Source organism: Macaca nemestrina, chromosome 1, assembly GCF_043159975.1.
Source record: "Macaca nemestrina isolate mMacNem1 chromosome 1, mMacNem.hap1, whole genome shotgun sequence".
Taxonomy (NCBI): Eukaryota; Metazoa; Chordata; class Mammalia; order Primates; family Cercopithecidae; genus Macaca; species Macaca nemestrina.
Genome location: NC_092125.1, coordinates 158,978,040 through 158,994,419, shown reverse-complemented (window position 1 = coordinate 158,994,419; position 16,380 = coordinate 158,978,040). Strand labels below are relative to the sequence as shown.

The 16,380-nt window shown below is 37.1% G+C and overlaps 1 protein-coding gene across 7 annotated transcripts in view; it reads right to left on the bottom strand.

Annotated features, from left to right (window-relative positions):
- Positions 1-16,380, bottom strand: part of LOC105482652 (glutamate rich 3) — a 111,686-nt gene that overhangs the window by 40,114 nt on the left and 55,192 nt on the right. For all 7 annotated transcript variants that reach the window (XM_024793060.2, XM_024793062.2, XM_011742859.3 and 4 more), the window contains 2 exons: positions 10,590-10,776; positions 4,616-4,917 (listed from right to left, as the gene is read on the bottom strand). In XM_024793060.2, coding sequence (XP_024648828.2) covers positions 4,616-4,917; positions 10,590-10,776 — 489 coding nt within the window. The remainder of the gene's footprint in view (positions 1-4,615; positions 4,918-10,589; positions 10,777-16,380) is intronic.

Below are 16,380 nucleotides of genomic sequence, written 5' to 3'. Positions count from 1 at the left end.
GGGAGTAGATTTTAGAACAGGAGAAATCACAAATGATATGTACTCCTTTGACAGCAACACACTTTATTCGAGGCACCTGATTAAAATCAGGCAGTACAAGTGCCCGCAATTAGGACACAATTACAGTTATATAATTGAAGCACAGCACATAAGTGAAGGAACATGAAGTGAACCACAAGAACAGTCCCGGCATCATATTTTGTGTTTTCTCTCAAATATAAAGTCAAGGCTGCCCTGGTTTTATTCTATCCCTGCTATCATCACATTTAAATATTAGCTTTCTATTAACCACAAGCCTTCCATTGGCATTATAGCTCAAAGCACATCACTTTTGTGCCATCTACTCACGTTTTTGATATGAATAAAACAGTGGCATGCTTTCTAAAACATAATTTCTTCTGTTCTCCCTATCCCACTTGCCTTCTTCTAGAGAATTTAATTAGCTTGTTGTTTACCATCCCCACTAATGAGGACGTGAGTCAACACCAGGTCAACATCAATCTAGCCACAACCTAATCTTGCTGGCCTCGATTCAAACTTCTTGCTGCCCTTTCATCAGTGACTATTATGCAGAGAGCTGAACCGTTGCTGCTGTGGCTGCGTTTTATTTATTTATTTATTTATTTATTTTTATTTTATTTTTTGAGACAGAGTCCGCTGCGTTTTTAAAAACGGAAATGGACATTTAAAGTCCATTAACTAGCCAACCTGGAAGAAAGACCCCAGGAAAAACTTTATCATAGGTATCATAAGTATAAAGTACATCACTCATAGCACTAGTTAGGTTGGTTTAAGAAAAAAAAAAGAAAATGAAAAGCTTCCACCGAACATGACTTCCATAAACCACCATGTCTTCAAAGTTAAAACACATGAAAACACATCCTATTTGTTAATACCTCTGTGATTACTATTGCTACAGATATATTAAAATTCTCATGCCAAGATAGGACAAAGACTAGAAGAGATTGTGAAGAATGGTGAGCTGGTAAAACTGTTCTAAGTGAAATCTTTTGTAAAAGATTCACTATATTTGGTAGTAATCCAACATGAAGTCTAGCGCTATAACAGCCCTGTAATTATTGTCTTGGATTCCTGAAACACTTGGGCAGCAAAAATATGACGTGGGGAGGAAGATACCTAGAAGTTGTCCCTTTCCCGAAGCCAGCCCTTCCACAGGTCACCCCAACCCATGGTTATTGTGCCCCCTAACCAGGCTTTGTCTCCTGAGAATGAGGGACACACAGGCAGTTCTCCCTTTCTGATACTTTGGACACACTATCCACAACCATGTAGTGGGTAGGCTAACTTGTAATAGAAGGTTGTACAGTGTTTGAAAGACTGAGCTTTGGAATTAGACAAACCTGGGTGCAAATTCTTGTTCTGCTACTTTCTTTTTGTGTATCTAAGCCTCAATTTCCCAGCCTGTAAAATTGAAGTAATAATAATACCTACCATATTGAATGGTGAGGATAAAATGAGATTGTGTGTGCACAGTGCCTAGTTCAGTGCTCAGTGCTTGGCACTTTTATTATTGTTGTTATTACTGCTTTATGTATAAGTATATACAAGCATACCTATACCCCTGAATATATACCTATATATATACAATATACAGGTATACCTCAGGGCTATTGCAGGTTGAGTTCCAGGTCATTGCAAAAAAGACAGTCACATAAACTTTTTGGTTTCCCAGTGCATCCAAAATTATGTTCCTACTATGCTACAGTCTATTGGGTATACAACAGCATTATATCTAAAAAAAGTATACACCTTAACTAAAATAACTTTATTGATAAAAGATGCTAACAATCATCTGAGCCTTAGCTGGTCATTGTCTTTTTGCTGGTGGAGGTTATTCCCTTGATGTTAATGGTTCCTGACAGATCGGGGTGGTGGTTGCTGAAGGCTGGGGTGGCTGTGGAAATTTCTTAAAATAAGACAACAATAAAGTTTGCCACATCTATTGACTCTTGCTTTCATGAAGATTTATCTGTAGCATGCAATGTTGTTTAACAGCATTTACTCACAGTAAACCCTCTTTCAAAATTGGGCTCCATCCTCTCAAATCCTGCCACTCCTTTATCAACTAATACATTTTATACATATTCTAAATTCTTTGTTGTCATTTCAACAATGTTCACAGCATCTTCAACAAGGGTAAATTCCATCTCAGGAAACTTCTTTCTCTGTTCATCCCTAAGAAGCAACTCCTTATCTATTCAAGTTTTATCATGAGATTGCAACAATTCAATCTCATCTTAGGCTCCACTTCTAATTCTCTTGCTATTTCTACCACATCTGCAATTACTCCCTCCACCAAAGTCTTGAGCTCCTCAAAATCACCCATGAGGGCTAAAATCACCTTCTTTCAAACTCCTGTTCATGTTGATATTTTTACCTCCTTCCATGAATCATGAATGTTCTTAATGGCGTCTAGAATTGTGAATTCTTTCCAGAAAGGTTCCAACTGAATTTGCTCTGATCCATCAGAGGAATCACTATCTATGGCAGTTATAGCCTTATAAAATATATTATTTAAAGAATAAGATCTGAAATTACTCCTTGATCCATAAGGATAATAACAGAATGGATGTTGTGCTAGCAGGCATGAAAACAACATTATCGCACTACACATCTTCATCAAAGTTCTTGAGTGACCAGGTACATTGTCAACGAGTGGTAATATGTTGAAAGAAATCTTTTTCCCTGAGCAGTAGGTCTCAACAGTGGGCTGAAAATACTCCACAAATCATGCTGTAAGTAGATGTGCTGTCATCCAGGCTTTGTTTGTTTCATTTATAGAGCAGAAGCAGATAAAATTTAGCATACCATTTAAGGGCCCTAGGACTTTTTGAATGCTAAATGAGCATTGGCTTCATCATGAACTCACCAGCTGCACTGGCTGCTAAAAGAAGAGTCAGCCTATCCTTTGAAGCTTTGAAGTCAGGTGTTGACTTCTCCTCTCTAGCTATGAAAGTCCTAGATGGCATATTTTTCAATGTAAGGCTGTTTCATCTACACTGAAGACCTACTGTTTAATGTAGCTACATTTATAAATGATCTTAGCTAGTCTTCTGGATAAAATTGCAGCAGCTCCTACATCAGCACTTGCTACTTCACCTCACACTTTTATGCTATGGAGATGGCTTCTTTCTTTAACCCTCATGAACCAAACTCTGCTAGCTTCATACTTCTCTTCTGTAGCTTCTTCACCTCTGTCAGCCTTCATAGAATTGCAGAGAGTTAGGGCCTTGCTCTGACTTAGTCTTTGGCTTATGAGAATATTGTAGCTAGTTAGATCTTCTATCAAGACCACTAAAATTCTCTATATATCAGCAATAAGGATTTCTTTTTTATCATGCACATGTTCACTTGAAGTAGCACTCTTAACTTCCTTCAGGAACTTTACTTTTGTATTCGCAACTTGGCTAACTGTTTGACACAAGTAGCCTAGCTTTTAGCATATCTTGGCTTTTGATATGCCTTCCTCACTAAGCTTAATCGATTCTTTTGATTTAACGTGAAAGACATGAGACTCTTCCTTTCACTTGAACATCTAAAGTATATTGTATAGCATTATTAATTAACCTAATTTCAACACTGTTGTGTGTTAGGGAACAGAGAAGACCAAGGAGAGGGGAGACACTGGAGAACAACTGGTCAGTGGAGCAGTCAGAACATTGATTAAGTTCACTTTCTTACAGGGTATAGCTTATGGCATCCCAAAACAATTGCAATGGTAACAACACAGATCACCAATCACAGATCACCATGACAGATATCATAATAATGAAAAAGTTAGAAATATTGACAAAATGTGACACAGGGATGAGGTGAGCACATGCTGTTGGACAAATGATGCTGATAGACTTTGATGCAGGGTTGCCACAAACTTTTAATTTATAAAAAGTGCTATATTTGCAAAGCTTGTGCAATAAAGCGAACACAATAAAATGAGACATGCTTGCATACGTATGTGTGTATGTATATATATGAATGTGCATGTGTGCGTGTGTGTGTGGTGGGGTGGTGGGTGTATGTGTATGGAGAGAGGGAGACAGAGAAGCAGGGGAAGGCAGGAGAGAGGAAGAAGGAGAGAACAGAGAATAAAGAAGAAAGCGAAAAACAGCAGACAGATAGGTTCTACAACCCTAAGCCTATAGCCAACTGTTTTTAGTTATGGAATACTCTATCACCACATAATTATATAGGTTGTACCTACCTGGTGTCAAAGCAAATTCATCAATTTCATGAAAAACAGTACATTCAAAAACTTTTAAAATAGGTAAAATTTTATTTGGCCAAAATGGTCTCTGCAGAAGTCAATAGAGTCTCTAATTCATATTGACATATACTCTATTCTACCTCCTCATCTCTGCAGGAAGAACCCTTAACCTTTCGGGGGTTAGGTCTGCCCTCCTCTAAGGTAGGTGACAAAGGACGCCACACAAAACAGCAGAGGAAGGAGGTCAGGGATACCCCACAGTAACAGAGCTGCCTGAAGTCCACAGCTGGGTAACATTTAATGGGTATTTTTGAAAATTTTGATAATCACACTTCAAAGACAAATGAAACAGCCGCAGCAACAAGAAAAGAAACTTGTGTTGTTGATTACCATATTTTAAAGTATTTTCCTGGTCGTCTTCCCAGACATCGTGTCCTGGTTTTCCTTTACTTGTCATTTCCTCCACAGCAGTTATAACTTCTTTGAGCCCTGTTTTTATTTCTTGAGCTGAAAATTTGGCTGAGACAGAGAATTGGTTCTCCTTGATCTCATTTCTTTTTGGTATCACATACTCCCTCTCTTGCCTCATTTTCCCCTCATCCTTCTTCAGGTCCTCTCCTTTCTCAGTGCTCTTTTCTTTCCTAGATTTTGGCAAAGATGTTTTTTTGTCAAGGCCCATTGCAATAATGCACCTATGAAAAATATTAACAGGAAGTGTGTGTTAACCCTTATAGACAGCACAATGGAACCTCAAAGCTTTTGAAAGCACTTATCTCTTATACTAGTAAAAAAAGATACGAAAATATTTTGATTACAGTATACACTAATAAAAATAAACAATTAAAAAGCTAATTAAAAATAAACTATTCTTTTTTGATACTAAAATCTTGTAAACAAACACAACAAATTCTTAATAATGTTATCCACAATAATAAACAAAATAAAATAAAACATCAACCAAGAACTACAGTTTCAAACTAAAATCTGTGCCTTCAAGAATATTTTTGGTCCTAAACAGTAACATGTATCATAGATACAGAAATATAGATGGGTATATAATTTTACATACATAAAAATATATTTCAAGTCTTTAAATGAGAATTATATGATAATAGAACATGCAGATTTATAAACATAGAGAAGCTGATATAAAAATGGTCAGAAGAAGCAAGATACCATTCAGTCTGATAACTTGTATTTTAACAACACAACAACAGTAACAAAAGACTTACAAGACTGGCTCTAAATAAATATGATTGATTTTTTAAAGTAATATATACAGTCAAATATTGTTGCATCTTTTAGGTAAGTAACTCAGGAGTTTGTACACTCATTTTCATAGAACTGTCATTATTGCTTTTAGAATGGCCTTTTGAAGTCTGTACGACAGTCTTCTGGTGATTTTTACTAGTAATAAGTTCTTATTCCTCAAAAATGGCAATAATTTATAGAGGTTATGAAGTCATTCCAAGTCAAATCTGGTGAACCATGCAGATAATCTGAATGCATTATGACATTCAAACTTTTAAATCCATTATAACAAAAGTAATGTGAATAAATTGTCTTCTAAAGCTTTTTTATATCTAAGTTGATATTAAAATAAGAATTCCAATGATAATATATACATTAATAAAAATGATGATTATGATAATGATAAGATTATTGAGCACTCGCTGTGCCAAGCTCTTTTCTGGGTACTCTGTATCCATTATCTTAAGGAATTCATTATCTCATAGACCAATAAATTAAGAACTATCATCACCACTTTACAAATGAGAAAACTGAGGCTTAAAAGGCTCTAGCAGTTCAAGGTCACCCAGTACGTGGGTGATGGAGCTGGATTCTAGCTCAAGACTGCTAGGCTCCATCACATCATACTGAAGCACAACCATATTGGTCTATTACAGGTGTAGGCCTCCAGTTCCTAGTTATGATATAACTAGGAGAGATGACTAGTTACACAGACAAATGTCACACTCTCTCAGCTGACACTAATACAATCTGGAGAAGTTTCTGGCAAGACCTGGATAAAATTCATGATCTGAAAAAGGTATCTAGTAGTTATCAGTCTCTTCATTTTCTTTCTCTAGAACTACTCACATGGCCCTCTCTCCATGTGACACAACTATCAGAGAACTGAATTTATAGTGGGTAGATGAAGGGGATCAGCAAGCAGTCAAGACCTGCCAGTCCCAGAAGAATAGGAATAATATATAAAATCTGAAAAATGCCTCAACCTGAACAAATCCAATGGCAATTTCTAAAACTGAAGATTTCACAAAATTTCAGCCGTCTGCAGTATAGAAATAGCAAAGGAATTGATCTTAATACATTTTTCCAACAAGCAAATATGAGAACTGAGTTATATCACTTAACTTTTCAATATGTCCCCATAAAATAAAGCGAAAAGGATTTGCACTCAAAGTAACTATCAGGCTGTAAAAAATGAGATAACGAGATTATACTTATCTCACCCATATTAAGCACGATAAATATTTCTTGACTATAATGATGATGTGCTTAGCACATTGCTTTCCTTGGAATAAAGGTGTCATGAATCTTCACAGTATATGATTACTAGCATTGCCTTCTGTTCAAGCTGTTCTTCCCTTATCAATTGCAACACCAAATCCATTGATTTGGAGCCTCTGATATGCTGTTACTTTTAGTTTATGTTGTGGCTGCGTAAAGGCTTTGATGCCTCCCTACTGCATGCACAGACTTTTTATTGCCCATCTGCTGAAGGGAATTGGACAAACAAAGTGAGCAACATCTGCTCTCCTCGTCACTGACTACCTATTTGACTTCTGAATATAATTTGAGGTGTTGATTATGATTACGAAAGCTCAAAGCCGTCTGCATTCTACATAGTTAGGCATTTCTTCCCATGTTTCATGCTAGCAATTGAAAATTACTATGCCTCTTCAAACAGTTCCTATAATTGAGAGATGAGGACAGTTGTGGAACCTTACACTTTGGAAGTGACCACTGCTCAGCTTTTCTTGTTTTCTGAGGACCTTAAACAGGTAATTCCTAATCATTTTAGAAATATAATTTTCTGTTATTTTATTGTACCATGTCCTCCTTTTTCTCATCATAAATGTTTCAGGGACTGGCATTTTAAAAATAAATTAAAATTAATTTCATTTTGAATATATTGGAGGAATTAGTGTGCATTGCTTAATGTAACTAAAAGTATCATTATGGGTGTGACCAAAAAACCAAAGTTACAGAAGATAGTAAGTGCTATCAGTCTCCTTTGGGGTAGTTCTCAACTCTCCATGGAGTTCTGCAGTGTCATGGTCTCTAGAATAACCAGAAAAGTCTCAAGTGAGGAAGAGGACAAACAAGCAAGGCTCTAACACTCACTCACCTAACCTTGTCCCATTTAAACCACTGACTCAACTTTCACCTGACCTGCAACAGGGAGACAGCCAATGGCAATGTACTGTTCTATTTTGGGCATTCACAGATTTCACTGGAAAAATGGTTATGAAGTTAACAAAACAATTGAAAACCATTCTTCTGTAAGAACCATGCATTTCGGTTGAGAGTCATAGGCCTTATTCTTTAATATTGCAACCATTTTGATGTTATTATTTGAAAAGGTTGAAGAAAGAATCTAGAGGGGACCAAGTGTTGAAATCATAGAAAGAATTATACAGAGGCTAGTGAGTGTGGAACGAGAGTAAACGCTGTCAGTCAGATTTTGGTACTGAACTTCCATAGAAAGTGCTCAGGGTTAATAATTTACAGCTTGGATTTATACCACAACTCCAAAAGAATGTAATATATTTGCACATAGATGATTGCAGATATTTATTAGCTTTCCTGGGAATTAAACAGAACTGTGTTAAATGACCTGCCCCCAAATAAGGAGATAGCATATCTGAGTTGGAATAGGAAGGCAGCTCATGTGGTCCCTAAGTACAGGTGGGCACTGATACTATCTTGCCCTAGGCCATTCAATCTTCCATTCTCTGGATGATTCTTTTACGCTCTTATCTCTCTGGAAACACCCAACCCCTCTTCTCTCAGCCTTATCCTCAGCTGATAAATGTATGTATTGTTTAAGAAATAGAAACAATCAGCAGAGAGCTTCCAGTTGTTCCCAGCACATCTATTAATAGCAACTTACATCTCTATCTTGTATGCCTTCTTTCTTTCTTCCTGTTACCATACAACAATGTTTCTCCTCTTCTTAAGGCTTATACCCCTACTTGAGCCCTACATCTCATCTTCTCCAGTCTACCCAAGTATTTAGCTCCAGAAATTTCCACCTTTATGTCATACTTCACGTTTCTTCTTCTCTAAGGTATTCAATAATCCTTTGTATCAGCATATAAACATATTATAGTATCTCCCATCTTAAAAAATAAAGAGCCTTCCTTGAACCCCTACGTTCTTCCTCCTGGCTACCTCCTAATTACCATTCTTTATAGCAAAATTATTTTTAAACCTTCTCTATAGTCTCTGGCCTTAGTTCTTCTCCAACTATTTTTTAAATCCACTCCAAGAAAGCTTACATCCCAATTGCTGCACTGTAACTTGTGCCATGAGCACCAGTAGCCAACACACTACCAAATCAATGTCCAATCCTGAGTCTTCATTTTACTTCACCTATCCACACATTCAACTCCATTAATCATGCCCTTATTCTTTAACCATTTTCTTTATTTCCAAGATACTACTCTCTCTAGGTTCTCTTTCTACTCACTGCCTTTCCTTCTTAGGCCGGTTCCTCTTTACCTCCCTCATCTTTTAAATAGAGTGACACTCATTACTCAGACATCTTCTCTATGTTCAATTCTTAAGCAATCTTATAAATGTCATCTGTATAAAAACCAGTCTCAGATTTGCGTCTCCAGCCTGGACCTCTCACCTCACCCCGGATTCGTATATTCAACTGCCTACTCAGCATCTCTACTTGCTTATCTTATACATGTCTCAGACTCAATGTGTCCTCAACCAAAACTGCTTCATTCCACCCCAAAAACCTGCTTCTTCCACAGTCTCATCTTACATACATGTTAACTGGACTTCTTTCTAGTTATTCAAGACAAAAAAAATTGAAACATCTTTGACTCTGCTCTTTATCTCATTTCCTGCATTCAATTCATCAGTAAGCTCTACCTTTAAAATTACTTCTAACTCATTCCACCATTATCTCTTCTCTGGATTAAAGCAGTTTCTGCTATTTTCCCCACACTCCCTTGTTTATTTTTCCCACAAGAGTTACTATTAGATCATGATAAGTCATTGCTCAAAACCCACCTTAGAAGATTCTCATCCTTCTCAGATAAAAGTTAAAGTCCTTGCAATGACTCTAGGACTCTACGTGGCTTGCCCTCATGGTCTCTCTGACCTCGTCTCCAATTTCATGGTTCTATTCCTTTTGCTCTGGTCAAGCTACCTTAGACACACCAAACGTGTACCTGCTTCATGCCTTCTGTATATGCTTTTCCTCTATCTCAAAAGCTATTTCAAGAAAGCAACTTTTTTTTTTCCTGGTTTCTGCTCAAAAGACATCTCATCAGAGAGGCCCTTCCTCACCTTCCTACATAAAATAACACACTCCTCATGACTCTTGTCTCCCTTCACTCCATGTATCTCCCTTACCCTGTTTTGTGTTCATCATGCTGACCATCTCACATATATTAATTTCTTCATTGGTATGTTATCAGCTTTTCCTCCATTAGAATAAGTTCCATGGAGACAAGTACTTTAGTTGATTCACTCTTGTGTTCTAGCTTGGCATCTAGCCAATACTTTTAGAAAATATGAAAGCCCATAAGCAAGACTCCTGATTTCAAACAGAATGTTCAATATGAAAGCTGGTAACAGTCAAAACTGACCTTTTATCATGCATTTTGTTATGCCCAAGATTGAAACTAAGGGAGATGATGAAAACTGGGTCAGACAGTAATGCAGGCAAACCTAACCTCTAATAGGCATAACTGAAAATGTCCAGTCAAGTAAGTCAGATGCTTGGCACACACTTTAAGGCTCAGCCTAAAACCAGTTACTAAGATGAATGAGGAAAAACAGACAAACAAACAAAAAATCTCTCTCCTTCCCTTCAGAAACAGTTCTTAAAGTGAGAAGAAAGAAGAGATAGAAAGTGAAATAATTTAAAATGTACTAGCTTTTATCTTCATCATATAACACCTCTGTAAGTCTGATTTCCATCTTAAAATTTCAAATTCAGCACACCATGTTACAATAAATAACCCTGAACTTAGATATTTCAGGCTCATCTATACTGAATTTTTTTAACAATTGTGAAGAGAAATGCATTCGTAAAAGCATTCAAAGAAAAATGTAGCAAAACTTGCGCTCTACCAAAGGACATTTGTTTCCATACTTGTAGCAAGGAGATGATCTCTCAACACACACAAACCCAAAGTAGCCTCGTTTGCCTCCGAGCCTGGAACCTTTTCGATGCTTGTATTCACAACAGGAGCTTAACCTGTTCACCTGCATCCCATTCAGGAAAAAGGTGAGACTGAAGGGGAAACCATGATGCCTTTTGGAAATAAACTGAAAGGTCTCTGGAATTAAAATAGAAATACATTAGTGAAAGCAGCTGACTTTGGACTAACATATGTTAAATCATGTTTTTCTATTAGATAAATAACAATATTATGATCTAGATCGGGGTGTCCAATCTTTTGGCTTCCCTCGTCCACACTGGAAGAAGAAGAATTGTCTTGGGTCACATATAAAATACACTAACACAAACAATAGCTGATGAGCAAAACAAAACAAAACAAAACAAAATGTTCTTGCATAAATCTCATAAAGTTTTAAGAAAGTTTTCAAGTTTGTGTAGGGCCACATTCAAAGCCATTCTGTGGCCCGTGGGCCATGGATTGGACAAGCTTGATCTAGATCATCTTTTAATTTGAGGACAATTTTTAATGATAAAATTGCATTTGATTACTTTTATTTGTAATAAATACTCCAAGTTTTTATAAAAACTCTTTGATTTTTAATAAAATAATAATACCTAAAGTTATATGAGCACATACTATGGCCAGGCATTATGCCTTATTATCTTGTTATTTTTCAATCACGTGAAGTGGGAATTTTTCTATCACTAGATTCCAGGTCAAGAAATTAAGGCTTAGAAGAGTTCAATAACTTACTCAAGATCTTACAGCGAGTTGGCGAGTTAGAGTTTGAATCCAAACATCTCTGTAGATTCCATGCCTCTATCTTGCTATGCCATTTATTAACAAAGCAGTTAATAAGAGAAGCCTACTGTGAACTCATTAATGCCTTTTAAAATGCTTTTATTTTTAGTTGTGACTTTAAATATTTGAATACAAACATGAATGAAGCAGTTATTTCATCTCCAAGCTATACTGAATTCTGTTTGGATTTGAGAAGACTTTGTTTTCCCCACCCACCCAAAAGTTCCACCAATAAATTTAGAACCACTGCCTACAATTAATAGTTTTTAATAATTCCAAGTCTTTATAATGCTCTTTGCAAAGCTCCCACCCTGCCCCGCTATCCCCACAGACATCCTAAACCCTAAGTCTGGGAAACTTTATTCTCTACAGAGTGACTCAAAATCCTGTGCCTCACGAATATTTCTTATGTCACTTCCTAAAAAAGAAAAAGAAAAAAGAGCCTCTCTGGACCCTTCCACATCTGCCAATAATAAAGTTGACAATTTTCACCTCTCTACTATGTACACATTTTCTATTGTTGCACTTACTACAATAGATTAAGATGTAGCTATACCAGTGGTTTTCAAATGTTAATGGTGTATCAGCATCACCTAGAGGGCTTATTGAAATACAGATTGCTGGGCTTTATCTTTGTTTCTGATACATCAGGTCTGTGGTAAGAACCAAGAATTTGCATTTCTAACAAGTTTCCAGGTGATGCTGATGCTATTGGTCTAGGGACTGGCTTCTAAGAACCCTCCCTAATCTAGATGTTTGCTGCTTTACATGTTTGTGAAATCCATAAGAGCTGAAATTGATGCATCTTTTTTCTCCAAGTCCCAGGACAATGGCACAGAAGGCTCCCCCAAAATAATGAGTGAATTATTATTTTAATCTATTTTTAAGTTATTTAGAACCACTGTGTATACCACATTGTTCCCTTAAAAAAAAAAAAAAAACTAAAAAAACTTTACATTAGATGCAACTCATTCTAAAGAACAGACATATTAAAAAGGTAATTCAGTCATTTATACCTTAGTATTTCTGATGTAAAATTAAACAAATTTGGAAAGAGAAAGTTGACAAAGTTTAGAGTCTGGGAAAACTAGGATACAATATCTTTAAAAATCCTTCTGTCTTAATGATGAATGGATTCCTCAGGTGTTGAAAGCGAGTTTGATTGTTCTTGTTATAGAAGCTTGATTCTACACTCATGTAATATAAAGCATTCTGCTGCAGTGTCATACCCCACAACGTCCTGCGTTCCCAGTTCAGGAAGAGAGGGCAGTTAAGGAAATGTTGAGAATGGGCTCAGGAAATCAGGCCCTAAAAGTGACTGCCCTTCCATCTGATGCTCATGTAGCTGGAGAGCATACCCAGATACTACTCCATTTTGTTTTTTCATTGTTTGTCAGACTTCTAGAACAAGAATTGACACCCTTTGCCTTTACTCCTTTGTTACTTATTTTTGTATTTTAAATACAGTGACACCTCCCCATCCTGACTTGATGATTTCTTCATGGAGCAGTGGAAAGAATATAGTCTAGAAATTAGAAGGTTTTGGTCCATGGCACAGGTTAGCGTATCTTGGTGAGTCATTTAACTTTGTTGCCTTTCAGAATTCTCACCCATAAAATAGAGATGGGGATGAGTAGAATGCACTCGTCTATCCACCACACAATCTTAAAGATTTTAGAATGCAAAATATTAGAAAGCATTATATATGATTATAATTACAATATTTGTACAGTTAATTATTTATTGTTCACTGACAGTTGGTAGCACTGTTTTAGGTACTAAAGAGAAACGAAAATAGAGAAAAATATCAAATGTGGTCTCCTCACTGAAAAAGATATCAATAAACAATTAAATCTGGATTGCAGTCACCAAATCCTCTCTTCTTTAAAATTTTATCTCTGGAGATGAACCAAAGGCTTAAAACAAAGTGAGAAGCATGCATTTATGAAAAATTACTGAACTTTAGGTAATGGGAATCCATGCATTTTTTCCTGGGCTACTCTCATCCCCAACATCTAACTACTACCTTATCACAGCAGTTCTAGTAGGGTAGGCCAGGCCACAAATAACCAGCCACTTTACTGTCAGTGGGGGCTGACTTGATTGGAGAGCAAGAAAAGCCCTTGGCCCATGGCATGACCAGGAATAAGCAGGAATCTCAGAGGCAAGCTAACAGGGAAGGTCAGATGTCTCATGGGCCTGTGACTGTAGTTTTGGGGTTTTTTGTTTGTTTCTTTGATTTGTTGGTTGGTTTGGTTTGGTTTTTGTTTTTTTGAGAAGAATTCTTGTTCTGTTGCCCAGGCTGGAGTGCAGTGACACAATCTCAGCTCACTGCAACCTCTGCCTCCTGGGTTCAAGCTATTCTCATGCCTCAGCCTCCTGAGTAGCTGGGATTACAGGCGCACACCACCACGCCCAGCTATATATATATATATATTTGTATTTTTTAGTAGAGACAGGGTTTCGCCATGCTGGCCAGACTGGTCTCAAATGTCTAACCTTAGGTGGTCTGCCCACCTTGGCCTCCCAAAGTGCTGGGGTTACAGGCATGAGCCACTTAAACGCAGCCACGACTATAGTTCTACTAAGGGCAAGCAACAGGCCAGTGGACAAGTCAAAATTTAAAAGGAAGACAGAAGCAATACAGCAGTCACAGAAGCATTTGATAAGCTCCCTATACATCCCTGGCTAACTGGAAGTGGCATGGATCAGAGAGGGCTCAACCTTTTCATACATCTCTAGTCTACCAGTAGCTTTCCCTTAGGCATAGAAGAAACACAAGAGAATCTGGTGGAAAATAAAAGTTGGAACAGACTTGAAAATTGCCCAAAGTTTAGATGTACCCCTGAACCCACTATAGTCAGCTGAATTGTGTGCTCCAAAAATTCATGACCACCCAGAACCTCAGAATGTGATCTTGTTTGGACATAGGGTCTTTAAAGATATAATTAGTGAAGGATCTAGATGAGATCATCCTGGATTTAACTTTGGCCCTTAATTCAATGATTGATGTCCTTATAAAAAGAGGTGAGGACACACACAGACATACAAGAATACCATATGAACACAGAGGCAGAGATTGAAGTGATGGAACCACAGGGTGAGGAAAGCCAGTTGACAGAGTTAAGAAGAATGCTTCCTTGGGGTTTCTCAAGGAGTGTATCCTTGCCAACACCTTCATTTTGGACTTTTGGCCTCGAAAACTATGAGAGAATGAATTCTTGATGTTTTCAGATATACTTTTGGAGACGTTAGCCCTGAGCTATAAAACACAGAGACTACCCCAAGAGTCCAGACTAAAAAATAGCAATATAATATTTTTTAATCTGAGCAAAACATGGCTGGCTCTGCACCAGAATGACAAAGGCAAAATTTCACAGATTTAATTTTGGTAACTTACTAAAAAAAACAACAACAAAACCAAAAAAATAAAAATAAAAACAAAAATTAAACAAAAAAAGAAGAAAAAAACAGAAACAACAATAACCTCTGAGGGGAAAAGTCAAAATCCAGAATTCACAGCAGCTTTAATATACTGCCTAAAATGTTAGACCTAAAACCATAAAAACCCTAGAAGAAAACCTAGGCAATACCATTCAGGACATAGGTATGGGCAAGGACTTCATAACTAAAACACCAAAAGCAATGGCAACAAAAGCCAGAATTGACAAATGGGATCTAATTAAACGAAAGAGCTTCTGCACAGCAAAAGAAACTGCCATCAGAGTGAACAGGCAACCTACAGAATGGGAGAAAATTTTTGCAATCTACCCATCTGACAAAGGGCTAACATCCAGAACCTACAAAGAACTTAAACAAATTTATAAGAAAAAATCCACCCCATCAAAAAGTGGGCAAAGAATAGGAACAGACACTTCTCAAAAGAAGACATCTATGCAGCCAACAGACACATGAAATCATGCTCATCATCACTGGCCATCAGAGAAATGCAAATCAAAACCACAATGAGATACCATCTCACACCAGTTAGAATGGCAATCACTAAAAATTCAGGAAACAACAGGTGCTGGAGAGGATGTGGAGAAATAGGAACACTTTTACACCGTTGGTGGGACTGTAAACTAGTTCAACCATTGTGGAAAACAGTGTGGCAATTCCTCAAGGATCTAGAACTAGAAATACCATTTGACCCAGCCATCCCATTACTGGGGATATACCCAAAGGATTATAAATCATGCTACTATAAAGACACATGCACACGTATGTTTATTGCAGCACTATTCACAATAGCAAAGACTTGGAATCAACCCAAATGTCCATCAGTGACAGACTGGATTAAGAAAATGTGGCATATATACACCATGGAATACTATGCAGCCATAAAAAACGATGAGTTTGTGTCCTTTGTAGGGACCTGGAGGCAACTGGAAACCATCATTCTCAGCAAACTATTGCAAGAACAGAAAACCAAACACCGCATGTTCTCACTCATAGGTGGGAACTGAACAATGAGATCACTTGGACACAGAAAGGGGAACATCACACACCGGGGCCTATTGTGGGGAGCGGGGAGGAAGGAGGAATAGCATTAGGAGATATACCTAATATAAATGATGAGTTAATGGGTGCAGCACACCAGCATGGCACATGTATACATATGTAACAAACCTGCACGTTGTGCACATGTACCCTAGAACTTAAAGTATAATAAAAAATTAAGAAAATAAATAAATAAAATAAAAATAATACAAAGATTAAAAAATATATATACCACCTAAATATGGAGTTTTTAACAAGCAATCCAAAGACATGTTTTTGAAAATGGGAAAATGTGACCTATACTTAGAAATAAAAGCAATCAAAACCACAGCCAGGAATCTAATCAAGACCAACATGTATCTACACAAAAACTTGTGTGTTTATGTTCATAGTCCCAAACTAGTATCAGTACAAATGTCCTCTAATTGGGGAATAAATTTTTAAAAACATGGTATATCC